This window comes from Lepisosteus oculatus, chromosome 6 (genome assembly GCF_040954835.1).
Source record: "Lepisosteus oculatus isolate fLepOcu1 chromosome 6, fLepOcu1.hap2, whole genome shotgun sequence".
NCBI lineage: Eukaryota > Metazoa > Chordata > Actinopteri > Semionotiformes > Lepisosteidae > Lepisosteus > Lepisosteus oculatus.
Genome location: NC_090701.1, coordinates 20,462,197 through 20,486,621, shown reverse-complemented (window position 1 = coordinate 20,486,621; position 24,425 = coordinate 20,462,197). Strand labels below are relative to the sequence as shown.

General features: G+C 35.7%; 1 protein-coding gene, 1 long non-coding RNA gene and 1 gene segment (V, D, J or C); 2 read left to right on the top strand and 1 right to left on the bottom strand.

The window, feature by feature from the left end:
* Nucleotides 1-7,259, top strand: part of amph (amphiphysin) — a 111,086-nt gene extending 103,827 nt beyond the window's left edge. For 4 of the 8 annotated variants that reach the window (XM_015354461.2, XM_015354460.2, XM_015354459.2 and 1 more), the window contains 3 exons: nucleotides 2,986-3,288; nucleotides 4,870-4,971; nucleotides 6,077-7,259. In XM_015354461.2, the coding sequence (XP_015209947.2) occupies nucleotides 2,986-3,288; nucleotides 4,870-4,971; nucleotides 6,077-6,181 (510 nt within the window). In that variant the 3' untranslated portion in view covers nucleotides 6,182-7,259. Of the gene's footprint in view, nucleotides 1-631; nucleotides 707-1,194; nucleotides 1,261-2,985; nucleotides 3,289-4,869; nucleotides 4,972-6,076 lie in introns of all 8 variants that reach the window. The other 4 variants (XM_015354457.2, XM_015354454.2, XM_015354462.2 and 1 more) reach the window with 2 other exon arrangements.
* A 3,374-nt stretch (nucleotides 7,260-10,633) lies between these two features.
* LOC138239401 (probable non-functional T cell receptor gamma variable 10) lies at nucleotides 10,634-15,908 on the top strand. The segment is given in 3 exon segments: nucleotides 10,634-11,219; nucleotides 13,762-14,043; nucleotides 15,495-15,908. Coding segments are annotated over 3 exon segments (393 nt in total).
* Nucleotides 15,909-18,539: 2,631 nt separating this feature from the next.
* LOC107078257 (uncharacterized) lies at nucleotides 18,540-23,498 on the bottom strand. The gene is made up of 3 exons (XR_001479201.2): nucleotides 22,896-23,498; nucleotides 20,357-20,431; nucleotides 18,540-19,738 (listed from the first exon to the last, which is right to left on the bottom strand). It is a non-coding gene; the product is annotated as an uncharacterized lncRNA (long non-coding RNA).
* Between the last annotated feature and the right edge of the window lie 927 nt (nucleotides 23,499-24,425).

Sequence of the window (24,425 nt, the reverse complement as noted above, 5' to 3'; positions counted from 1 at the left end):
GTCAGAAGGCATTTGGGCTTCACAACAATCACTCCTCATCATTGCTAAGAAAGCTTTGTCTAATCATTGCTGTTGATGACAGGTCACATTAGATCAAAAAATTAGTTTTTATTTTAATGAATGGAGGGGTAACGGAGTTCAGCTGCTGTGAATGGGAATCTGTACATACAGCCCATGTCAGCGACACTGCTGCTGTTGAACTTGTGTCTCTAGTCCCAAGAATCTTTCCACTTAAATTTCTTTCAAGCTTCCCCCTTATAAAGTGCTATACTGTACATATCTCCCATCTTACAATCAAAGCAAAAACACTTGGTAAGGTGTGTAATTGTATCCTTTCGGGATTCATTCTTTGGTTTCTGAGGATGCCACAATTTCTGTACTAATGAAAACTAAATGCAGCAACAAAAAACCCTAACCATTGGAAATTCATGGAAGAAAGAGTTTTTATTTGAGACATGAATAGATATACAGTACTATTTATTTCATATATTTTAATTTTTGTATTAAAATCAAAACAGATTAATCTGTAAGGCAGATATTGTACTGTATATGGTGGCGCTCATTAATCACAGAAAACATCCGTACATTAAAGATATTTGTTTTTTTTCTGATTATCATTTTTTGTCACTAGTCAGGATGGGAAACGAAACTATTCATGACATTCTGCTGTTCATATCAACACAGATACTACCAGATTAAAAAAGAGGTACAGTATAGAAACACAACCAATACTGTTTACAGCAAGCAGCAAAAAGAGCTTTTCTCTTTAATTGGTGTGCACTATTGTGTTGGCCAAGTTAATTTTGGTTACTCTTGGGTCATGTTTTGGAAACATCCTTGAGAATTTCTAGTTGCATTTTGTGACTGATACCACAACATTTTACTGAAGATTTTATAAGGGGAAACTGCATTGAAAGTAGTCCTCACGGCGGCCATTTTAACTCGCTTGAAAGATTATGTACAGTACATAGAATGTAAGTACCAGTAAAGTCAAAGCTGAATTACAATACCTCTATCATTAATGCGTGGAACAATAAATCCTACTAACCTCCCCTCAACCCTAGTCCTCCCTAACCACTTCCTCAAGCCAGCTCCAGCCCTCTCCCAGATGTTCCTAACTCTTTGGGTATTATTCCCTTTTGCTGTTAAGCATCATGATTGAATATTGGTTTTAATGTTTTAAAAATCTTTTAGAGTATAGTGCCTGAACTAGAAGATGAAAATAAAAAAGAGGTTACTGAAGACACTGAAACCAACCAGGTAGATATCAAATTCAGTTTCATGATTTACAGCTTTAGATGTTCTTTCTGTTGTTCCTTTAGTACATCGTCAGGGTTAAAGTTCCTAATTTTTGCTTTTGGGCTTTATTTGTTTTCTCATTTATTTGCCATTTCTGTATTTTATGATAATTTTAGAAATTCAGGATTATTTTCTTTCCTCCCACATGTTTCACTGGAATAAGCCTTTGCCATTTACGCTGGCCTCTGGACAGTACCAGACACTGTTGCCTGCTATTGATGTGATGCTCAGGTTCTTCCAGTCAACTGTTTCTCAAACCAGCTGCAACAGAGCTTCAGTCTCAGTTTATGACCTCACACAGATCACTAATGCATCCTGCACAGTCTCACATGCCCCAGTGACAAGAATCCGCTGCTGTCAGGAATTGTGAACCTCAACTCAGTCATTCCTTTCCATTTCAAATCCATGTACCAGCTAATCCTTAAATATTTCCCTACCCTGGGTCAGTTAAGTATTTGAGCCTCAATTAAGAAATCAAAGGAATAGTAGGACCAAATATGAGTAATAATAGTAATAGTTTTAATAAAGAAGCTTTAGAATCCAGCACTTAGAGGTCTTTAATAACATGGACAGGATAATCAAGTCTTCTGAAGAAAAAAGTGATTACTGTCCCTCAAACATTCACTTGAAACATGATCCACTTGAAAAAATGTAATACTAATAAATAACAGAACATGGGTCCTTGGTTTGATTTTTTTCCTTGAATATCGGTGGTTGTAGTATGTTCTTTCTGTGCTCATGTGGATTACCTCCAGGTGATCTAGTTTCCTTCAAATTCACAAGGACATGCTGGCTAGATTTGGTTGGTTATTCAATTTTTTCCATCACACTGTGCCCCCATAATTGAGTGACATTTCATCTAGAAGGAGAGTAGTCTTGTCCTCTTGTACCATATGCATCTGGAAAAGGCTCTAGGTTGCTCCAAACATTAGCAGACAGGCAACTTACTGACAAGTGACAGATGGATATTAATAGATAAAAAGTGATCTCTTCTTCCACAAATGCATGTGTACCGTGAATGTGTCATGCAGTCAAATCTCAAATCTGCAGTGGAGTCTTAGTGTGCTACTAATGACATACTATGGGTAAATTCCCAAACTTTTTATATTGATCCAGTATTGTTCCAACATTAGCAGATGTGGGAATGGAATATATTTACTGTATGTCTAATGACTGGATTCAGATGGCATGATATGATGGCAGTGTAATGTGGCTGTGAGACAGCCACAGCTGAACATCACTGACCTGAGTAGAAAAGGCCTTACATTTTCAAGGCTGCAAGTACTAACGCTTTTTCCTTTCAAAAACAGTCTGGAAATTGAGCTCTTAGCCATCTACTGCTTCATCTAATGGCTGCTGTTGTGGACCTTGTTATTAACTTTTGGTCAATTATTTCTTATAAATTCTGCAATGATACAAGAAGGAGGCTTCAGGTCTCTGGTATATGAACTATTGTTGCAGGTTTCTAATTTATTCAAGCATACATCTCTGGCTTCAAAGCATCCAAAATGCTGGACCACTTTGTTCTGGGTAATAAATGAGAAGTGAAAGAGAAGCAGTGTCATGCAAAAGATAATCCTTTCGGGGTATGTTTTGAATACGTCAGACATGCATCTGGATTCTTTTAACTATGGCATGGCTGCCTGTGTTTGGCTGGTTATAAGTCTTTTGTGGTTCCTTCTCAAGGAGAAGATGCCTATACCCTCAGTGGTCATTGAACCAGCATCCAACAATGAAGGGGAGGAGGAGGACCTGCAGACAGAAGGGGTGTCCAAGGAAGAGGTGTCCAAGGAAGAGGCCGCAGCTGATGGCGAGGCCAGTGTCAACAGCGCTGTTCAAGAAACAGGAGCTTCTTCACCACCTGCCGAGGACAGCCAGCAGGTTAACAAAACTGTTGATGTGGAAGCTCCTGGAGCCGTGCAGCCCTCTGCAGAGACAAAGACTGAGCCTGCTTCTGCCCAAAGCCTGCCTCCAGGATTCCTCTTCAAGGTAAGTCATTCCTGCTACATATTAAATTCCTTCTTTTGTACTGCACAAGAGCTGAAAAAAGATGTGTCTGGAATAAGGGATGGACTTCAAAAGAATGGACTGGCAGTCAATAAAGCTTTGATTTTTCAGCATCTACTGCACTGTGTAAAGGTACAGTTATTATGTGCATACAATCAATAAAAAACTCAAGACGGTTACCAATTACTTGGTAATTACTGTTTCTTTAAGGTTCTTCAGAAAACTAAAATACTCTTCATTAAAATACTGCTTTGATTAAAAACCATTTCACATGTAATTAGAGCCACCCTATAAAACCTGATGATACATATGGTGAAAATGTGAAAAATATCGAATTTCTCATGCCTGGTGGTATCACTCAGTGCCATCAAAACCACCTCCCAGATCACACAATCCAAAGAATCTCCCTCATGCAGCTCTGTCTTCTTTTCAGTGTGTTCTCTTTGACTAAACTTTGTCACACAAACGTCTTTGTCACCTACAGTAGTTTACTATAGTTGAGTAAAATAATAATGGAGTTCAACTGGGTATTAGCCTTCATTCAATGGTCACATCACTGAAGATGTGAAAAGTACATTAACATAGTATGAAAAGAAATTAATTTGATAGCTGACTCTTAATCCAATCATAGCACTTTGTCTTGATGTTGCACACTGAATAGCTAAGAGAATAATCTATGTTTTCAGATAAGAGTTTCAGCTATATCATACATCATTAAAAAAGAAAAGTATATTGTGTAGATTATATACTGGGCATCAAAAGAAATGAATCACTCTGTATGCTTTTGTGTGTAGTCACAGCACATCGTCATCAGTACATCATCATGATTCATTTACAACAGATGACAGGTCCCAGTACACTGTGTATTGGTAGTTTGAGGAAGCAACTAAACAGTCATTATTTGCAGTTCACCCCATTTCTTACTAATTTTCATCGACTTGAACATTGTACAACAGAATTAGGCATTTTGAGCAACACCTCAGGTGGACTTGTCAGATATGAACAATGTTTTTGAATAATTCAAGTTAACATGCTACTGTATATATAAAGAACTTATTCAATGTACAGTACAGTACATGAATCGTAGAGTGCATACAGCTTATACATATACAAGTATAGGTATACAGTATCTCACAAGCTTATGATACAGATGTACTGTAGTTTTGATTGAATACCACAGCTAGAATACCACTACCCATACTGTAGTTATATAATACTTTATGTGTGTTTCAGGTTTCAAGGGGTTCATGGTAATTGAAACCAACGAAGTATTGTAACACTTCAATTTATACTTTTGAAATCTGGAGATGTTTTGAAATGATGAGTAACTGAGTTACAGAATTATGTTGTTGCACTTTGATATGAAGGCTTTCTATGGGATTCCATAGACACCAGACAGGTTCACAATTCCTGACAGCAGCGGATTCTTGTCACTGGGGCATGTGAGACTGTGCAGGATGCATTAGTGATCTGTGTGATTCCAGACGTACTGTACATGTATGTGATACTATAACTCAGAACTGGAATAAAACAATTTAGAAACTTTACAAATTCCTGTTGCAGGTGGAAGCATTGCATGACTTTGAAGCTGCAAACACAGATGAGCTGAACTTGAAGAAGGGAGATATTGTATTAGTTATCCCTTCTGAAACTGTGGAGGACCAGGTAAGAGAGATCAAATCCATGTGTTAATGCACTAGTTGAACTGCACTTAACGTCATACATCTATGCTGTCACATAGATAAAAATACTGCAATTACACCTTCTTTGGTGTTTTTCCATTAATAAATACCTTTTGTCTAGCATCTCTTAACCAGTTCAAATACTCAACACAATAACATTTAATAAATGTATTCATTGTTTTCACTCATTTTATTTTTCAGTCATTTGTTGTTTCTTATTTTCTTGTTTCTAAAAAAGGGGTCTAAGCTTAGAGAGTCTGGTGTCTTCTGCTTTTTGCTTCAGCCTGCGTAAACAAATTAAACAATCAACCTAATTATTTACTTATACAGAAGTCTTTTACAGTTGATGACTCAAAAACCATTGCTCCAGATTAACAGCTTTAAAGGTACCGTTTCCTATGAAAAACCTCAGAGTCTGTATTGCTGTATTACATGTGTGCAGTTAATTAAACAATTAAAACAGTTTTGTAACTGTGAGCTTAAGTGGAGCAAAAAGCCAAAAGACACCTGGTTCACCTGAAATTTAGTTTGAGATCTGTTAAACAACAGTTTGTCAATATGATTACAGGGCTAGAATTGTTTTTGTGGGCTCCGAATGTAACGTGTCTTTTATGTGAGTCCCAGTTTATTTTTCAAATATCTTTGAAATGAATTAACTCAGGTTTCACCAATTATGTTGAGGTGTGATGTCTTTCAATGCTGCAAAGTCTTGGCAATTTCATTGCTAAGAGAGTCAGATAGTAACAAAGGAGGTGCAAGTTCTAACATTTTTTAACTTGTTGGACAGCGTTTTTTTTCTCATTGAACTTGTTTTTATTGCCTTTATAACCTTTCAAAGACATTGTACAAACAGCTGTGAAGTTACAAAACCAGCAGCCTTCCCCCTAGCTGTTGAAGTGTGATTGCTACTGTATATTGTAGATTGTAGATTGCTACTGTATATTTGTTTAAAACATATTGGTAGACCTCAACCTCATCATACATAACCCAGCATTTATAACATAACCCAGCTCCCCATGTCTAGCCTAGAGGCAACTTTCTTAGACTTCCTTACTCAGTTTCAGAAATGTGTGCTTCTGTCTTTTCAGGATGCCGGATGGCTGACAGGAATCAAAGAACCCGACTGGTTACAGAATGGGGACATTACTCAGAAGGGACTCTTTCCAGAGAACTTCACTCAGCGCCTAGAGTAAAGCACTGTTCCACAGAACCTACAGGAGGCGTAACCAGTCAGAATGACTTCAGAACAAAACCAGCTCAGACTGCTGTCTGTGATGTTGTGGGGAATCCTTTATCAGACATTTGAAAGTGGGTGATTTTTGAAACGACCCTAAAGAGTGGACACAGTAAGAGAATAGATAAATTAGCAAAGAAAATAGCAGAGCATGATGCAAGGCTGTGGTCTAACATTCTTCTGAAATCAATAAATGAGTATGTTTTTGTTTGTTTACCTGTAAAGCAGCAACACATTTATTTGTGCTTTGTTGGAGCTATGGTGATCCCACATGTAACCCCTAACTGTGAAGACAAATGAAATTCCTCCTTAAGAAAAAATGACCTTATCTTTTCTGCACTAAGTGTATTGTATTAATTTTGTTGCTCTGCAGCAGATTTTATCAGTAATCTGTGGTGGTATATCCTATTTAAAACTTAAGTGTTACACAGACTTTTAAATGTTTTATTTCAGACATAAATGTTATCTTGCATTGTTGTTAGTGTTCTCTGTAGTTTTAAGGCTGAATGTGTGGCTAAGATGACATTTGGTTGATTTTACTCATGAGCAAGACTTGCTGCTCTTTTGCCAAAACAAATATATCAATTAAGGTACTGGGTGTATAATACAATTCTAACATAGTGTAAAATGGACTATTGTTTGAAAGAAACAAAACACAAACTAAGCAAATGTAGCAATCTATACAGCAGTGACTCCCCAGTCATAAAATCACAGAATAGAACTGGAAAGGTATTTTCCTAACATCCAAATATAATCTTTAATCAAAGTCATGCTGGAAAAGTATACAAACTTCTTGAGTTGTGTGTTCCATTACATTTTATGTATTTATTTTTTTTAATTGACAGACTATTGGAGAGGTGATGGGGTTAGAAATTGGTTATGCAATACGTTTAACTGTTAATATAGTTTCCTTTGTCTTATCTGTTCACTTACAGATGAATTTCCATTCTAGTGTACGTAGTCTCATAAATCTTTTTGTGATGTACATGTTCATGTTTATTTATTTAAAAGTGAATAAAGAATAGTTCTTAAACACATCAGTCACAAACATCCAGTTCATTCCGTAGGCATGCTTTCATCTGCGTTTGTTGTTTTCAAATGGTAGGATCGACATACAGAAATTCGGTTTTATTCGTTGTCGTTGGCGCCACCTTCTGGCAACATCAGTGATAACTTGTTTTCTAAAGCAAGAATAGTCACATGTTTTTCTCCTGAACTACTAGAACTTTGGAAACGATCTTCGCTACAATATGATCCTTAGTATAATTTAGCCTAAAGCTTGACCTTACATTAAGTTAATAACAATAGAATGTATATTACATTAGAATTAATCTGTCCTATGACAGTTGTCATCAGTTTTTGTTTGCCAAACGTAGACCATTTAAGAAAAAGAGTAATATAAATTACTCTTTATAATTAAAGTAATATAAATCTTACGCTAGAAGGCGATTAACGGCTATTAGTTTTAATATTAAGCAGGTTATAGTAACGCAAATTCGGTCTCAAATTCTCAAGTGATTTAGCTATGAATAGTTTATATATAAATGCAGTGTGAAAAAAATATGTAACATCCTGTTAGTAATAACAGCCTTAAAAGTATCATAAATGTAATGGTAAGGTTTGCCATGATAAATAATTAATACACACTCGCTGACCTACTGTAAGTATCACAACCATTACTGCTACTGTGCTGAATAAGTTTTCAGTAAATCTTGAAATCATAAATATGGTTTTCTAATTAGGCCTGAAATTACTTAATAAATATAATTGCTCCAAATTACCTCTGGAACACTTAGAATGCCCATACCCTTAAAATGATGTAAAATATAGAATCAGAAACCTAACTTTGACAGACCCTCTATTCAAGACTGAATTCATACTGTAGGTCTTTACATTTCTAAGAGATATCCGAATCTTATTAAACATTTAAGCAGAATTACATTACAGAAAACATATATTTTTTCGTTACTCTTTACCTTTCACTGAATACTCTGTCCGTTACATAGATATGTTGTCAAAAAGATATGCAAAATGAATTGCAGATTTCTTCAGAAATGGTAATCGTTTCAACAAAGATCGCATTCCAATTCATTTCATAAGTGTTCCTTCCTGAGGAATTCTAGATACAGTTATACCTAAACTTTTAAGACAGATATTGATTTGGTGAAGGCTAAAAACCACTTAATACATGTTAATATTAAATTAACGTTAAAACCGTGGGACCAAGTGACGAGCCCAGTGTTATCCGGTTTTACTGAAGCGGAAATTACGCCATTATCAGTGAAGAACTGTCCATGGTGCTGATCAACTGGGCTTCAGAAATCCAGTTTCAGGGCTCAGCTTAAAAAGTAAAATTATAAAACAAAGTGTGGTACTGTACCTTCTTTAAATTATACACTTCATTTTTAGTATATAGACGAGATAATTTCGTTAACATTATTTAAAATAATTGAACAATCCCTAAAATCATCGATTGTGATTAACGGAAACTAGTATTGACTGCAAAACCATAAAAACTACAGTAAACAGTGTATGCACCCTCACATGAGCAAAATAGAAATATAATAAAAGCCTACAGTATATCACTATGATTTTTGTATTCATCTAAATGTTTTGCGCTTATCATCCAGAAACAGTAAGATTTTGGTTTTACTATAAATTACGGGTGTATATGCTGTACATATTAATCTAAATATATATATATAAAGAAACTGGGATAGACCGTTTTTACATAAACCGTTGTTAACGATGCCATTTTAATGTTTAGCTTATCAAACTCAAAACCTTTTTTCTCTTGCAAATAAACCGGAAACCACCTAATACCAGTAAAAATATTAGTCTTCCCATGACAAATGTTCAAATACACTACCTACTATTAACTACAGTTTTACTAGTAAGTAGTAACTATTAACTACTCACTTTTGTTGTTTTCTCAATCAAAACCATAATTTATTTTAAATAATTTTTGAATTAATTGTAAATTCAATCTGGAAAAATAACAAAATACAAACGAATGATTAATCGTATCTAATATATATTTTGTTTTACTTACTGTACATGTGCTGTAATTTGAGATTACAATTTTTTTATTCGGATTTTCACTTGAGGCGGTTACAGATATCAGAAGGCAAAATAAGATTATAAACGTTAAACTAGCTCAATTGCATAAGGTGAGTACAATTTCATAACGATTTTTATTACTTCTCACAGGAAATGCGGTGTTTCTAACAAAAGCATTGAAATATCGTCAAGTATCCAAAAGAAATACGCGTATTAATGATTACAGAACAAAAATAAACTAAAATATCCGCGGCTTCTCTAATTTGCTTGGAAATGTATTTGCTCACGACGAACAAAATTCCCATTGTTTAGGTTCTGATTTTAAATTAAACTTTGCTTTTCCACATACTGTAGTTTGTGATTGACGTTTTTAGGATACAGTACATCACCATTCTCCAATATATATACAAAGATCTTCTTTAACTTTTTTGATAATCCTTCTAATCGTTATTAATCATTTTTTACATTAATCAGAGTCTGCAAAGGCTTCATTACAAGCAACTCAAGGTAAACTTTACTTAAATATCATTAAGTGTTGTGTTACCTAATTCATCACATTTAGCAGTCAAATCAAGTTTTCCTTGCCATCATCATTAATTCCTCGCTACTCGCTTAAAGCGCTAAAAGGTTACTTTTAGTACTACAATCGTTATCAGGATTAACTGTTGGTTTATAACAAAATGGTTGAAAGGTCAATAAAATATCCCAGAAGAATTAAGTGTAGAATGTAGTATAATGCAGTACAGCAGTGTATGTCAAAGATTGAAATGCGTTTCTGTGGGTAACTATCGGTAGCTCTTATCATCTGAGTCTCAGATAGTTCATAAACCCATGCTACTGTAAATGCTATACAGTATATATAAAAGAAGCTTTGCTTGTGTATCTTATCCGTGTTTTTTTCCAAGCTTACTCATTCTGTATCTGTTAAAAAAAATTATAAACACAGTTCAAGGGAATATTTTTCCCCGGTTGTAGTTCGAAAAGAAGCGAACGTGTTTCTATTACAATAATAATAAGAAGTAAATAAAATAAATAGTACAAATAGCATGAAATTGACATGATCTAGCCTTAATAATAAACAAAGGCAGGCGTAAAAAGGGGACAAACTATATGCACCAATTTTAAAAGTTCACACCACATACAGTACATCATAGAGCAACTTAAAAACTTACCCAGTTGAAACAGAATTCAGGTTCAAGTTCAACTGAACGGCTTTAAAGCTACTGTATACGATTAATAACGAGCGCATTCAGAAGTGCCAAAACATGACTGGGAGTTGAGTTACAGTATAGTTACTGTGTGACTAGGTTATATTCACCTTTACTCCTACTTGTATAATTATAATTATAATTTCACATTTTCTGTGTCTTTGCAAATAGCAAACCTAAACAATTGCATGTTCTGTTGACTGCCCACAAGTTGCGCCAAAACCAAGTAATGTTGCTTGCTCCTTCTAAATATTCAAATACACCAGATGCACCAATCTTTTTGCTATTTTTCATTTGTCCTGTGTTAATGGGATAGGTTCTAATCTTTAGCGTGGGTAGAGTATACAGTATTGTTTACTGGTAGTGTGGTAATGAACTTTCAAAGATACAGTGTACATGCAGCAAACTACAGTATTTCACTGGGGGTATTTACAATATTATCTATTTGGATGTTATTTGTAGTCAGATTTAATATCCCTGTGTTGTATATGAAAATTCGTTTATAAAAATCCCTACAATGCTTCTGATTATAAATACTGTAGATGTCGCAATGCGGAAAAAAGTGACTGTGTCAGCTGTTAACCGCAGACGCTCTGCTTAGTCTGCAAGACTGGCAGAAATATGCAAAAAGATCTCAGAGACATTACTGGTTTGAGGACGGTTTTTACTGCGGCCTGGTAGGGTACAGAATGATCCCTCACCTTTTCTTGTTGGCAATATTTTGGTGCGGTAAGTAACAAAAAAAAAGAGTTCACTAAAAAAAACAACGCTGCGTAACTTAATGCTCTCATTACTTTCACAGGTAGGTGCTCCGAGTTTTCTATCACAAACACTGAAATATCTGTCAGTGTTTCCAGGGATCAGCTTGTGTCTCTGACATGTAAAGTGGAAAAGGAGTCGTTTAAAGACGAACCCATTCACTGGTACCGTCAAACGCAAAGCGGTGGCAAAATGGAGTGGCTGCTCTATATCGCTTCGGAGGCAAAACAGGAGACGAACACCGACGAAAAAGCGAGATTCTTTGCCAAGAAATGGAATGACAAGAATTTGTGCACTCTTAGAATAAACAGCGTTACAGACCAAGATGCGGGCTTTTATTTCTGCGCCTCTTGGGATCGCACATTGTTCATATGTATTGGCCACGTCAGTCAAGAAAGTGCAAGCTAAACAAAAAAAAAACGAATTTGGACTGTAGAAGTTGATATTTATGATACAAGGCCAAATGCGACGCAAAATCAAAATTAATTTACAGGAAAACGTTAGCATACGGGTACCAAGTGGTTGGAAGTACTGTATAAAACTTGTATTATATACAGTAGGTACAGTAGCACAAAACGCTAACGTAGACTTACAGTAGATTTACCTTGCGCGTTGCAAGTATTTAATAACCTATCACCTACTCTGGGATTTATTATTATACTGTATGATATTATGGACTCTGGTCTCTTTTTCCTGTTTTAGAAAGTGTGGGCCATTCGGCTCAAAACCTCACTTATCCAAGAGTCCCTGCAAATGTAATCCACTCAAAACATGTTGTAGTCATTTTACCCACGAATGTGAAACCTAACGTAGTAAAGTTGTGTGATTTTCAATTCGTTTCAGATCATTAAAAAAGAATTCAGGAGAGTTCGAAAGTTCGTGTATACAGATGCATGTTTGTCTTTGTACAACACAGATAGCCTGTAGCTTTAGTGTCTTTTTACTATGCCCGGATTTAGAATTCTCTCCAGTACGTCTCTGACTTTATCCTTTTGACCTTCCTAATCCCATAGATTACATTAACGGCTTTACATCTCATCAACTGTTCTCCAAAAAAGCGAAAAAAAAATATGTTAATGTGTTTGAGTTTATATCCTGCCACAGAGCGCCTGGACCATTAACAACCTTAATTACCACCATAACAGTTTGATCCAAACCCGTTAGTAACAAGGCAAGTACGAAACCATGACCTGGACCGAGGTTTATTACAAATAAAACTGTGACCGTGGTGCACATAATAAAAGATCTAGGCTGATTTACAATACATACAGACACACAAAGCAGCAGACTCGTAGTTTCTCCAAAAAGACCTTCGACAACTCACATAGTGTATCTCGGTGCCGCAAGAAGAGTTCCGATATCTTTCCACCGGGACAATCCTTTCAACATGTTGAAGGGATTCCAGGCCTTATCTTAACAAAAGAGACCCAACTCTCTTATCAAAATGTAACAGCGTTATAACAGCGGCAAACCTTGATAACACGATTTCAGTGCCTGTGCCTTGTCCAATTCTCAAGCAAAAAATTCTGTTCAAATTTGAGACTTTTTTATGTAAAGAGTAGTCGGATCAAGTAAAGTAAAGACTATTCGTATTTCGCCATTTAAAGTTCATTATTCATGACCAAAACTGTCAAGGCTGGATACAGACAAACTCTTGTCTCCTTACTGGCTCCTGTAAGAAGCTTTTTTTTTTTAATCCTCTAATGAATTGGAGTCCAAAGTAATTAAACTTGTATTATCTAACGCGTCGCACTGGACAGCGTAAAGCTCATACAAGAGTGACTTTTTATGAAAAACTTAAGGGATCCCATTATTAAAACACCGTTTGCTGAAAACTATCAATGCATATTTATCTTCCCTTTTACAACTGGATATTAATAGTGCAGTGAGTGCGTGAAGTAAACCACAAACGGGATGTGTATGAAACACTGACTGCAATATACAGTACAATATGCATAGCGTTCTGAGAAGCATTAGTTTTGGAGGCCGCACTGTATGACAGTCTGGTACTGTACATCATGCTTCTTTACCTTTTGTTGGTGGTGATATTTTGGCCAGGTAGGTACAGTAACCATTAACTGTTTGTACTGTCCATTCACTAAATAAAATTAAAGATACATTTTCTCATAACTTTTCACACTCAATTGCTTCGATTTAATCTGTTGACACAGTTTCACGTTTGTGAGTGCGCAATACTGTATATTATTTTTTTCTTTAATCCGAGTTTACAGCCGCATTCTCTAGCATTTTCTACCATATAGAACATATAAAATCATTGACGTTAAAACACATGGCTTTAATCTTTTTTAATATAAAGTCAATTAAAAGCTTATAAAGGCTAATATAGGCTTGTAACTTAACAAACATTAACAAAGTTAAAATTTAAATGACAGGTTTGTCCTCCTTTAATCTATAATTTACAGTAGAACGTTTAATATTATAACATTAAATATTTTTTAGCTTCTTCACTGGCTAGCTGAAAATAAGTTTCCATTCTAATATTGTTTTTCAGATGAATGCAAAGGAAAAGTGATTGTCCAGTCTCCATATTTGATGACTAAACAGCTAAGAAAAACCGCAATTCTGAATTGTAAACTTGAAGGAACGAATATCGACCGTGAAAGTATTCACTGGTACCGACAACAGGGCTCCACGATTGAGTGGATTCTTCACTTTGCTTCGAAAAGTGAAAGGAGAACAGCAGACAACTTCGGAAACAGATTTGCAGCCTCGAAATCAAGTCAGTCCAACTTCTGCTCGCTTACCATAATTAACATCAGAGAAACAGATGGAGGTACTTACTTCTGTGCTTACTACCAGTCTCACGGTGGAAGCAAGTATTATCTCCTTTAGACAAAAATCTCTAAAACGTTCATGTTCTTGTATAATTGCACATCTAAGAGTCTAAAGGTATACTGTATATCTGTTGTAATTTGCAAACTGCAAAGGAACTCGGAATTTAGTCTGTTGTTAACAAAGTAACAGCATATCCCCTTATTTTTGACAATATTAAAAATCTTGTTACGAAGATGGAGTATCTAGACTTCCAGAAATTAACTTGTGTGATTTAAAATAGCGAAATAAGATAAATATTTAAATTGAAAGGAGATACTTCCCTAACTCTACTGAATCCTTCAAACAGTACCAAGCACCCATGTCTACTTATCTATAACTCCATCAAGCCCCCTTGTAAATTTCATATACTGTACCTTTGCAATTCAGTCAGTCTTTTACTACTGTATATTGTGGGTGATATAATTTTATGCAATTTTATTTCAATAACTTTTTTTCTGGTTCTTATTTTTTCTGGCATGGAAGTTGCAGGCACTGCCAGCCTAAAAGAGTGCAAATAAAATGGGCTATTTCCCACTTTTTGCCAACACAGAAAATGAGGCCTCCTGTCTCTTGTTTTCTCTCATTTTTCGGTCTGCAGTTGTTGACCAAACGGATTCTACAAATTTTCCAAAAGCAATTAATCAAGAGTTCAGATGCTTACGGTTTGAGTGAGACTCCCTTTTTGTAGTCTAATATAAAAAATCATCTTGTTGGTGAAGTCTGATGAATTTGTATCTGTTGGATGTCTGCCGTGATTAAAAAAAAACAATAGACAAATCAAACATTTTATGTTCCCTATTGTAAATCATGTAGTTTACTTTCTTGATCTGATATTTATTTGGTAAATTAAGTAACATGAGGATAGATTAACATCAACAATTGTGAACTTGAAACCAATTTATATAGCAGGGCATTATAAATCACTTGAGTAATTTAAGAGGAGTATGTTGCTCAATGGTACTGCAGCAGTGGTGATTAGGAAATGTACAATGTAAGCAGATAAAGTGGCCAGACTGTTCCACACAGCTGCCTAAAGGTTGCAATCCACAGCTGTGGTTCCCAGTCCTGATCCTGGTGACTCACACACCTGCTGTTTTTTTTATTTAAGCTGAGCCCTCAGTTACACAGTCAAACCCTTCATTGACTTAATAATAATTAGATTATTTTGAACTGTCTGTTCCCAGCTCTTAAATATGTTGGAGCTTTCATTGTAAGTGAAGTACAATCCCAAGCTTGTGAAACAAAATGAAGATACTGTATTCCAATGAAGCAGCTTCTAAGATCAAGTAAGGCTTCAATTATCTAACTGTGGCATGGGGATAAAAGCCAGCAAGTGTCTCGGCCTGCAAGACAAGCCTTTTGAATCTAATCTTGCTGTCTGTGTTCAAATCTAACCTTTCTTCCACACAGCTCCCATTCAGAGGTTCTCCATAAGGCAAGAAATCAAGTGGATAAGTGGGCAAATTTTGAATATCGTGTGAAGGGGTTTTCAGTGCTAACAGCTGATGAAAATAATAATATGCCTAAAACTGAAGAACACACACATTGAAATACAAAATAGTAGGTTTTCACACTGTGCAGTCTAAAGCATGTACTGTATGTGGCTTTTATAAAGGGTCAAAGGATCTGATCATTGGATTAAAAACACAATATCTGTTGTAAGTTACCAAGAAAAAATCATTGACAATACATCCAAGCTTCAGAAATTACGTTCCCTATTGGTAGGGCTATCCTCTTGATTCTTTTAAGATACTGTATGTTCTACTGTATGCTTTCCATAATTTATTAATACTGGCTATTTACAGTAGCTTGTTGTTTTTCATACAAGATTCTCAAGCTCATTCATGTGTTAGCTGAACTGTTTTTAATTGATATAAAAACGGAATGTTTTAGATCTTGGAACCTTTTTATTTTTACATTTACAAAAGCGTTTATGGCTACCTCTTAATATGTGCATGAACGATGCTATTATTGTGCTATTTTCAAGACGGGTCCAAGATTTAAGTGCTCCCAGTTTGTTAAACTTACAATTATTGTCTTGGCTATCAAACAGCTCTTAAAATAGTTAATACAAACATCTTAATGTGTTTCATCCCAAACATCATCATTACTTAAAAATGGAAGATTGTAGGCACAGCTACAACAATATATTCCCTTTGTCCATATACTGTATCTCCTGTCACAGGGTTTTAACATCATACCTACTGTACATAGAGAGCTGAGTAAAACCAGACACAGAAATGTACTGTACTTTAGATCCATGAAGCTGTACCTCAGAACATTGAACACATGGTTGTGCTCTAGGCACCTAAAATGTGCAGTGGATATGCAAATCTATCAATTATGTTGTCAAGCACAGCAATAAGTGTATAACTATTAAAAATGTAACCACAATGTTCTGTAAAACAATATTTTGTTGATCACACGATGAAAACCTTTTTTGTACAAAGTGAATGGCAGGCCATGATGACATTACACTGAAGACGGAGTGTGATGTGCTGACAGGACAGGGCTCTGCTACTGCCCTTCCTTATAGTCTTTTTTTGTGCAGCAAAAAGTGTATCATTTAAGGTTTCCACACAAACACAGACTAAAAAACGTGTTACCAGGCTATTGTTCACGTCAGACCATATGTCCAGACAAGCTACCAAATAAATTCCAACACTTACAGTACGTTATGTGGAGAAAAGTGAACCGAAGAGAGTTATCTGTTGTAAATTAATGTCAGGCTATTTTTTGTTTGGGGAGTGATATTTAAAGTTACTGTGCATTCCATGTGCAATCAATGTTGTTATTAATAATCTAGAACACAATAAACTGTGATTGTATCTATGATAATACAGTTTTACATCAGTGTTGTTGAAAAAGTAATCTATGTGAAAAATGCAGTTAATTCCTTATTCCACATGATAGGATGATAAACAAATAGGCACTGAATAAAGTAGGTACCAAACATTTTAGGTCCTTTGAAACTGTAGCTTCCTTCCCTTACATGTGTAGAGCTTGACAAACATGAACTTTAAGATCATAGAAAATATATATTTTTTCAAAATGTGTGAGATTATACATACAGAGATAAAATAAGATCAGTTTATTGGCCACAAACTGTACAATTTCTTGTATTAGGAATTTGTCTTTTCACATACTGTACCCCAACTTGCTCTCCATGAGTCACACAGACAGGGAGAGAAGCTTGGGGTCAGAGCGCAGGGTCAGCCATTTATACGGCGCCTCTGGAGCAGTTGGGGTTAAGGGCCTTGCTCAGGGGCCCAATGGAGTAGGATTCCTCTGCCGTCCGCGGAATAAACCAGCAACCTTCCAGCCACAGGCACAGATCCTTAGTCACAGAGCCACCACACCATCCCAGCAGTATGTGTGTGATCAGAAAGGGCAGTTTTGGCTACCCTACGTACCATATTGTAATGACTTGACTAATATATTGGAAAAGGTGAAGTATGGTCAGGTCACCTGGTGGTACATGTAAGAGGTTTAAAGAAGTCAGGTATTTAATTAAGACATCAAGTTGGGGATTGAGTGGCAGTGTGGAATGTACACAAAACTAATTTCTGGTACAGTGTAATCTTGTGTGTGATAATCTGTGGACCCATGCGCACCCGATTGCTATGATCATATCATTGCAATGTCAAAAATAATCAGATGAAGCTGTTGGCAGTGAAACAGATAAACACAATGAAAAACTGGTTGAATGGTATGTGTACATACGGTAGTTAGTTACTAATAGGAAGCCACAATGGTCGCCAGATGTCTTCATGTGAACTAGTTTGTACTATACCTAGACATACATATCAGCAGGAGGTGTACCAGTCACATATCAGTAAACCAATAAATGAGTATTGTATTATCATAGGTTAGCTTACAATTCAAACCAAATATTAAGTTTGTAATTGATTCACAGTGATATTGATCAGATTTTTTACATCAACGATGATCTGAAAAAGGTATCAAAATAATGTTGTGGAGAATCTCAGCAGTTAGCAATGCTGCCTTTTGAACAAAGGGCTGGGGCCCTTTGTTCAATTCCGGAAATGGGGTGTTATCTGTGTGGAGTTAGTATGTTCCCTCTGTGTTCGCGTGGGTTTCCACTGGGTGCTCTGGTTTCCTCCTACAGTCCAAACACATACTGGCAGGTTCACTGGCTTCTGGGAAAAGTTGGACCTGTTGTGAGAGTGTTTCTGTGTGTCTGTGTTTGTTTCTGTCTGGTCTGCAATGGACTGGCACACATTTAGGGTTTATCCTGCCTTCTGCCAGTTGCTTGCCAGGATAGGCTCCAGTCTGCCCACAACCCTGAAGAGGTTAAAGCGCTTAGAAAATGGATGGATAGACATATCCATCAAATTGTAACACCAGTATAATACCACAGTTTTACATAAATACCATTTTAGTGCCACATGCTATTTAAGTATATATATCAAATAGAAGACCAAAGAGAGAAAGTAAATTCAAAATTCATTTCATTTTATTTTTTAAATTGATCAACAAAAATATGTTTTCAACTCTTTTATTAATATCTCAAGACACTGAAGGGAGGAGGTTGTGTTTTGAGTTATGTTCTTAAATTAAAAGGCTAGTTCTCCAGTGCCAAACTCCAGAAGACTTTCCATGTCCTTTATTTTTCTATTATCAATCATTTAAGACATAAAACCTTAAGTTATTCATCCAGTTTAATTAAGGAATAAAAATTATACGTCAAATGAAAACATTCCGAGGGACACGAAGATGTCTGGTGCTGGCTCACTCTTGATCTAGGTATTTGCAGGTTTTGATTTACCGGCTTCTGCACTCAGTCATTAGTTTGAAAAATAGTCCACTTAAAGACTATTTTGCTCCAAGGAACTTCAGCATACTCAAAGGGATTGTCTTTTGCACAATTGGGCTTTTGACACTTAAACTACAATTAAACTAATAATCTGATTAATTAGAGCTTGTATTTGTTTTTGTTCCTGGAAAGTTAAAGCTTTCAAATCATTTCATTTACACAAACAGTACTGAAAACAAATTTAAAAAATGAGTTGCTTATTAACAATGATTTAACATTCAAGAGCTGATACAGAGGAAAAAGTCTACACTGTACAGTATATGCAGTACTTGTTTCAGGGGGACCTACAGTATATTAGGAAATCCTGCTCAAAAGCGCCTGTCAACCAAGAACCTTATCGCGCCTGGCTTCCCCAGCTCATACACAGGGAATTGGGTTTACTCCACTTACTGTAAATCAATACTAGCATCCAGTGATCGTTAAATTGGCAATTGGAAGTATGACTTAACGTTGAGAGCAGTGCCTAGGACCTACGATTTTTTTAGTCTTAGGCCCTACGAAGGAGGGAAACACTAGTGACTAATAAAACCGAGCTGAAACAACATGCTTGCGATCAACTATAGGTGCTCCAAATCAATAATCATATGCTATCTAGCGGCTATTCTACAAACTAGAAGTGTCAAGGGATGGTTGATTGACTGGCTCCATTAATCACGTAGTTTAGCTTTAAAATAGTTTAAAAATACTCTTCGGGGTTTGCCCTTCTTTGGTTTTTGCCCTTCTTTTTGCACATTTCGGCGTGAAAGTGCCCAGAGCCTACAGTACGAACACCAAAATCCGTCCCTGGTTGAGAGAAAAGTCTAACATGTCCAAAAATCTGTAAAACAGAAATAAATACATAAGTAACAGAAAACTTAATCTTACTAATGTTACCAATATTGCTTTAATGAGTAGCCTTCATACTGTATATCTACTGTAGATCAGTATAATCTGTTTCACTGCATACAAACTGAATATAGAATTAAAGAGCTTTTATGCTACATATAATTTATATCTTGGCAATTAAAACCTATTCGGTTTTATGTTTGTTACTAATTTCTCCGACCTCGCGACCTCTCACGAAAAAAAATGTGATGCAACAAAAAGAGATCGCAAATATATAACATTTGGGCCCCTTTATTAAACAAGACTTGATTTACTGTTTTTGTTTTGTTTGTTCAGATTACAGAATAATGCAGAAAAATACGTACTGTGTATTGCTGTAAAAGATGATTTTTTTTTCTGTGTGAAGCTAATCAAATTAGGCAAACAAAACTTTTTTTACTAGAGTAGAGACACCATTGGTCTTGATAATCCATCATAATGTGGTTTGGATCCATTTGATCTCTTAATGCTTTTATTATCAGAGCAACAATATAAACCCGAACACTTCTAAGAAATAGTTGAATCAATTATGCCAGACTAAGTCTAAATTAATAAGATTTCTGCTCATTACCAGTGGAAGAGTACTGTACTTCAGGTCATTTATAAAATCTGCAAGATGTCCATTCTCCAGCACCAAGTACAGCATCTGCAACGAAAGAGGCAAACGAAGTTAATTAATGTTGAAACTCTCCAGGTAAAAGGTTGCAAGGTTTTGGGGGAGAGCTATTTATTAATTATATTAATTACTACTTATAGTTATATACAATAATTAATAATCAATCTCGTTCATGGTAGCTTTGTCCATTCACTTCCCGCAAAGCACCCCATAATGAAAGACCAGAAGAAAACGCCTCCGTACTTGGGTACTGCATCTTTAGGCTCCACCTAGTTTGATATTAAAGACGTTCAGCCTGCAGTTTGCCATAAAGCATTGGCATAAAGAGAAACACACCAACTTATTTGCGACCGGAAATATGTTGTATTTTGCACTCTTAACATCAGTGTTCTCGCTAATGATAAGTGAGTCTTTTTTTTGTAGAAACGATTTAATGTTTTCAAATCATACGTATTCCAATAATTATTTTTTTTTCCATTGTTCTATTTTCAGATTGCGCTCTGACGCAAATAAATCACCCTCACCCGCTGAAGATAGCTAAACCGAGAAAAAGTGCTCGAATTGAATGTGAACTTGGCGGATCATTGTCGCTCGATTCCACAGTCCTCCACTGGTACAGACAGAAAGACGAGTTAACTATTGAACGGATTTTATATCTGCCAGCTGGAAGTCAGACCTCTGAAAACGATCCAGATTTCAAGGAAAGATTTGTTGCTGGAAGAAAAGGCAACAAAATAAGTATTCTAACGATAGCTAGCGCACAAAAGGAAGACAGCGCAATGTATTATTGTGCGTATTGGGATGCACACAGTTTTTGATATTTAGCGGAAATCGAAACAAAAACGTCTTCTAATCATTGTCTTATTAAATTTTCACGACCTGGTTGCCTGTAAACATGTTCCTCTTCTCTGTTCTCCTCCCGAACTCCTCTCACATCCCGATATTCTTATATGATAGATACTAAAAGGTGATATTTTAATTCAAATGTTTTTCAGAGTATCGCGTTCTAAAAATAAGTATTTGTTTGGATGGGCCACAAAGACGAAACCTTTAAAACTTTAAAAGTGGATGAGGATATGATGTCTTCTGGCTTAAGTTCCAACAGGGGCTGTCTGTGATTAAATTAAAACAAACTTACCAAACTAATAATTTATTTTTTGTTTTCCATTCTTCTAGAACAGGTACTTTAAAGCATTTAGAGTATTTTCAAGTCACATATACTGTAAACATTTTATATAAATATTCATCCATTTAAATACTGGCAAATACAGTATTTAAATTAGTACTGTAAACGCGGATTCAGCATAACGCAATGCTATAAAGTATCAAACCGATTAAATATACTGAGTGAAAGTGAATCTAGTTCAACATACTGTAGGCACTAAAATTAAAATCAGATTAAATATTTTGGATATTATTTTCTTTCCCATTCTCTAAAACTTTCGTTTCATCATATTATATTTGCTTGGTGTTCCTAAACATTTCCCTAAACCTTTCTAAAAGTTTATTGCAGGTGATTAGAATGACGACAAAACGCATCATCGCAATAAGCGATTAAAGAAAGACCTAGACAAACGTTTATACTGTACAAACATGTAAACGTCCCTGAATATTAAATGTATTTTTCGTCAATATTTTGCTTATTCTTATTGTTTTGACAACAATGTAATTATTTGGACATACTATTAAAGCTCGTTGAATTGAAAAACTGAGCCTCTTCCCCGCATTGTTGCATACTCCAATATTATTTTACTGCAGTGCAGAATGTATAAATACTGTATATATAATACACAGTATATATTTTCACATGAACATAAAGTGTAACCCATTTCTAATGTTTCATGTTTAACGTTACATTTAGAAATACCAAAAATAATTTTGCCGAGTGCCTAATTCTTTAAGAGTTTAGTTTTCTGTCGACCTCTTGCAGTTCAGTAATCTTACATACTACTAAAGAATCTGCTTAGTAAATGTCTAACAGTTCGATAAAAACCAATAAACTCGTCTCAGATTCAGCTTCTCTGTAATTAAAATGATATCCAGATTTTAATGTATAGTTTGATCATTATTTAAATTCGATATAGTAAGCATACTTATTAGAATACTCGGGTACCACAGGTACCCAGACGGAACAAAGAAAGTTACAAAAATATAAACCAATATTGCACCATTTGTTTGCAAACATTTTGTTAAAAATACAGTGTTGTTTGTGTTCAGATCATTTTACTTTTTGAGCGGCTTTTTCACAGTTATTATTCCTGTAAGTAATATTATGTTATTTCAAGAGGGCAATGTTTCAAAATACTGTATCTTTATTTTAATATCGAGCAATGTTTCAGTCTCTTAAAATCGGTAATGGCTTTTACAGTATACTGTGCAATTCTTATTCTGCTATGCCAACCCTTTAAATATACAGCAAGTTCTAGTTTTTGCGTAATGCACTGCGATATTACCGCCAGAAGAGAATAAGTTAAGTTTTAAATAAAGTACTTACAGTACGTGCACGGAACAGTCTTTTCCTTCATCTTTTTCAAAAACAGCTGTTAATTATATATGCCAACCATGCAGTATAATGCATGGAGATGGCTACACTGTAGTTTCCCATTTGCAGAAAAAAAAGAGAATAAAGCTCATCAAACACACCGGCATGCTAAAAAAAGTACACTGAATTCTACCACGCCGTAGAGCCGCCGCTTATCTTTAGGAGACTTAATAAGACAGGAACTGGTATCTACAGTAAATCGCATGTGTAATGGTTCGTCAATAGGAGAGTACAAGTTACTGCTTTTAATTTTCATCTCTGTATTAACATGACTTGGTATCCTGTCATTTTTAATTGCAGCACTTGTTTGTGACGGCTGCATTGTTTTTCCAACTGGTAGTATAATCAGCACCTTTATCCTCATCTTCTTCACCAAATGGGGTGCTGTCTTACATTAGAACAATCGGAGCTCACTCTTACAAGAAACCGTCTCAAGAGGGTTGTACTCAACCATAACATCTTCGATAAAGGGCTAAAGAGATTCTATGTTCAGGGGGTATATACAGTACCAGGATAATAAAGATGATAAAAACAAATACACTGACCAGGGCCTCAGCAAGAACATTTTCTCCTCTGAAAAACAACAATTCTGTTTGTTACTGTCGAATCACGTGAAGAAAACGATTCAGGAAAATACTATCTCACTTACAGAGATAGACAGCCCCAGATACTGTATATAACCTCTCAGGAATCAGCTCAAAAAGGGCAAAAAGATACAGTACATTCTGTGCCTTGAATTCCCTGACTGTTCTCATTATGTCTTTGCAACCCCCTAAATCTTGCTATAGGAAGCTAGCAGTTTCTTATTTAAACTCTGGTATTTAAATATGGTCAGCCTTCCCGCCTACAATTAGCAACTTTTCAGCTCTTCTTCGGTCAATCTGGCCTGCACACTCTCTCTGTCATTTACAGTATCCATATGCCCTAATTCACACCTCTCTTACACCCCTTAACCCTCTAATGTTTCAATTAAAAATTTTGTTTTTGTTAAAAAAGACCAATCAAATTGTTGGCTGCAAGATCTAATATTTGGCAAATAAATATTTACTCCACGATAAAATACTGTACAGATATGCCTGGGTGGATCAGCACAAGAAGAACCCCCAATGAGAGAATAATAGTTTGATAATTGGATCAAGATCACAAAATGCTACAGAGGAATCTGAATTTAATGGGGCCAGAGATTCACCGGATTCACCAACGATTTCTTTATCACCTCAAATTGCATTGCAGTTGGTATCCAGGTAAATATATACAGTAGTGTTGCAGAGGTATTGCATAAGGAGCAATACCGAAAAGACAGACATTGGACCATGGGAGACAACAGTAGCAGGTTTAATATAAAATGTCACAATGAATAAGTCAAAGAGGAAAATAGGCTTGTGGCTTGTGAAAAGGAGATGCAAACAAAGAGAAGAGTCAAGGGTGATCCCTAGAGACGGACGCAGGATTTTTTTTTTCATGCTAGTGAGAACTTGGCTG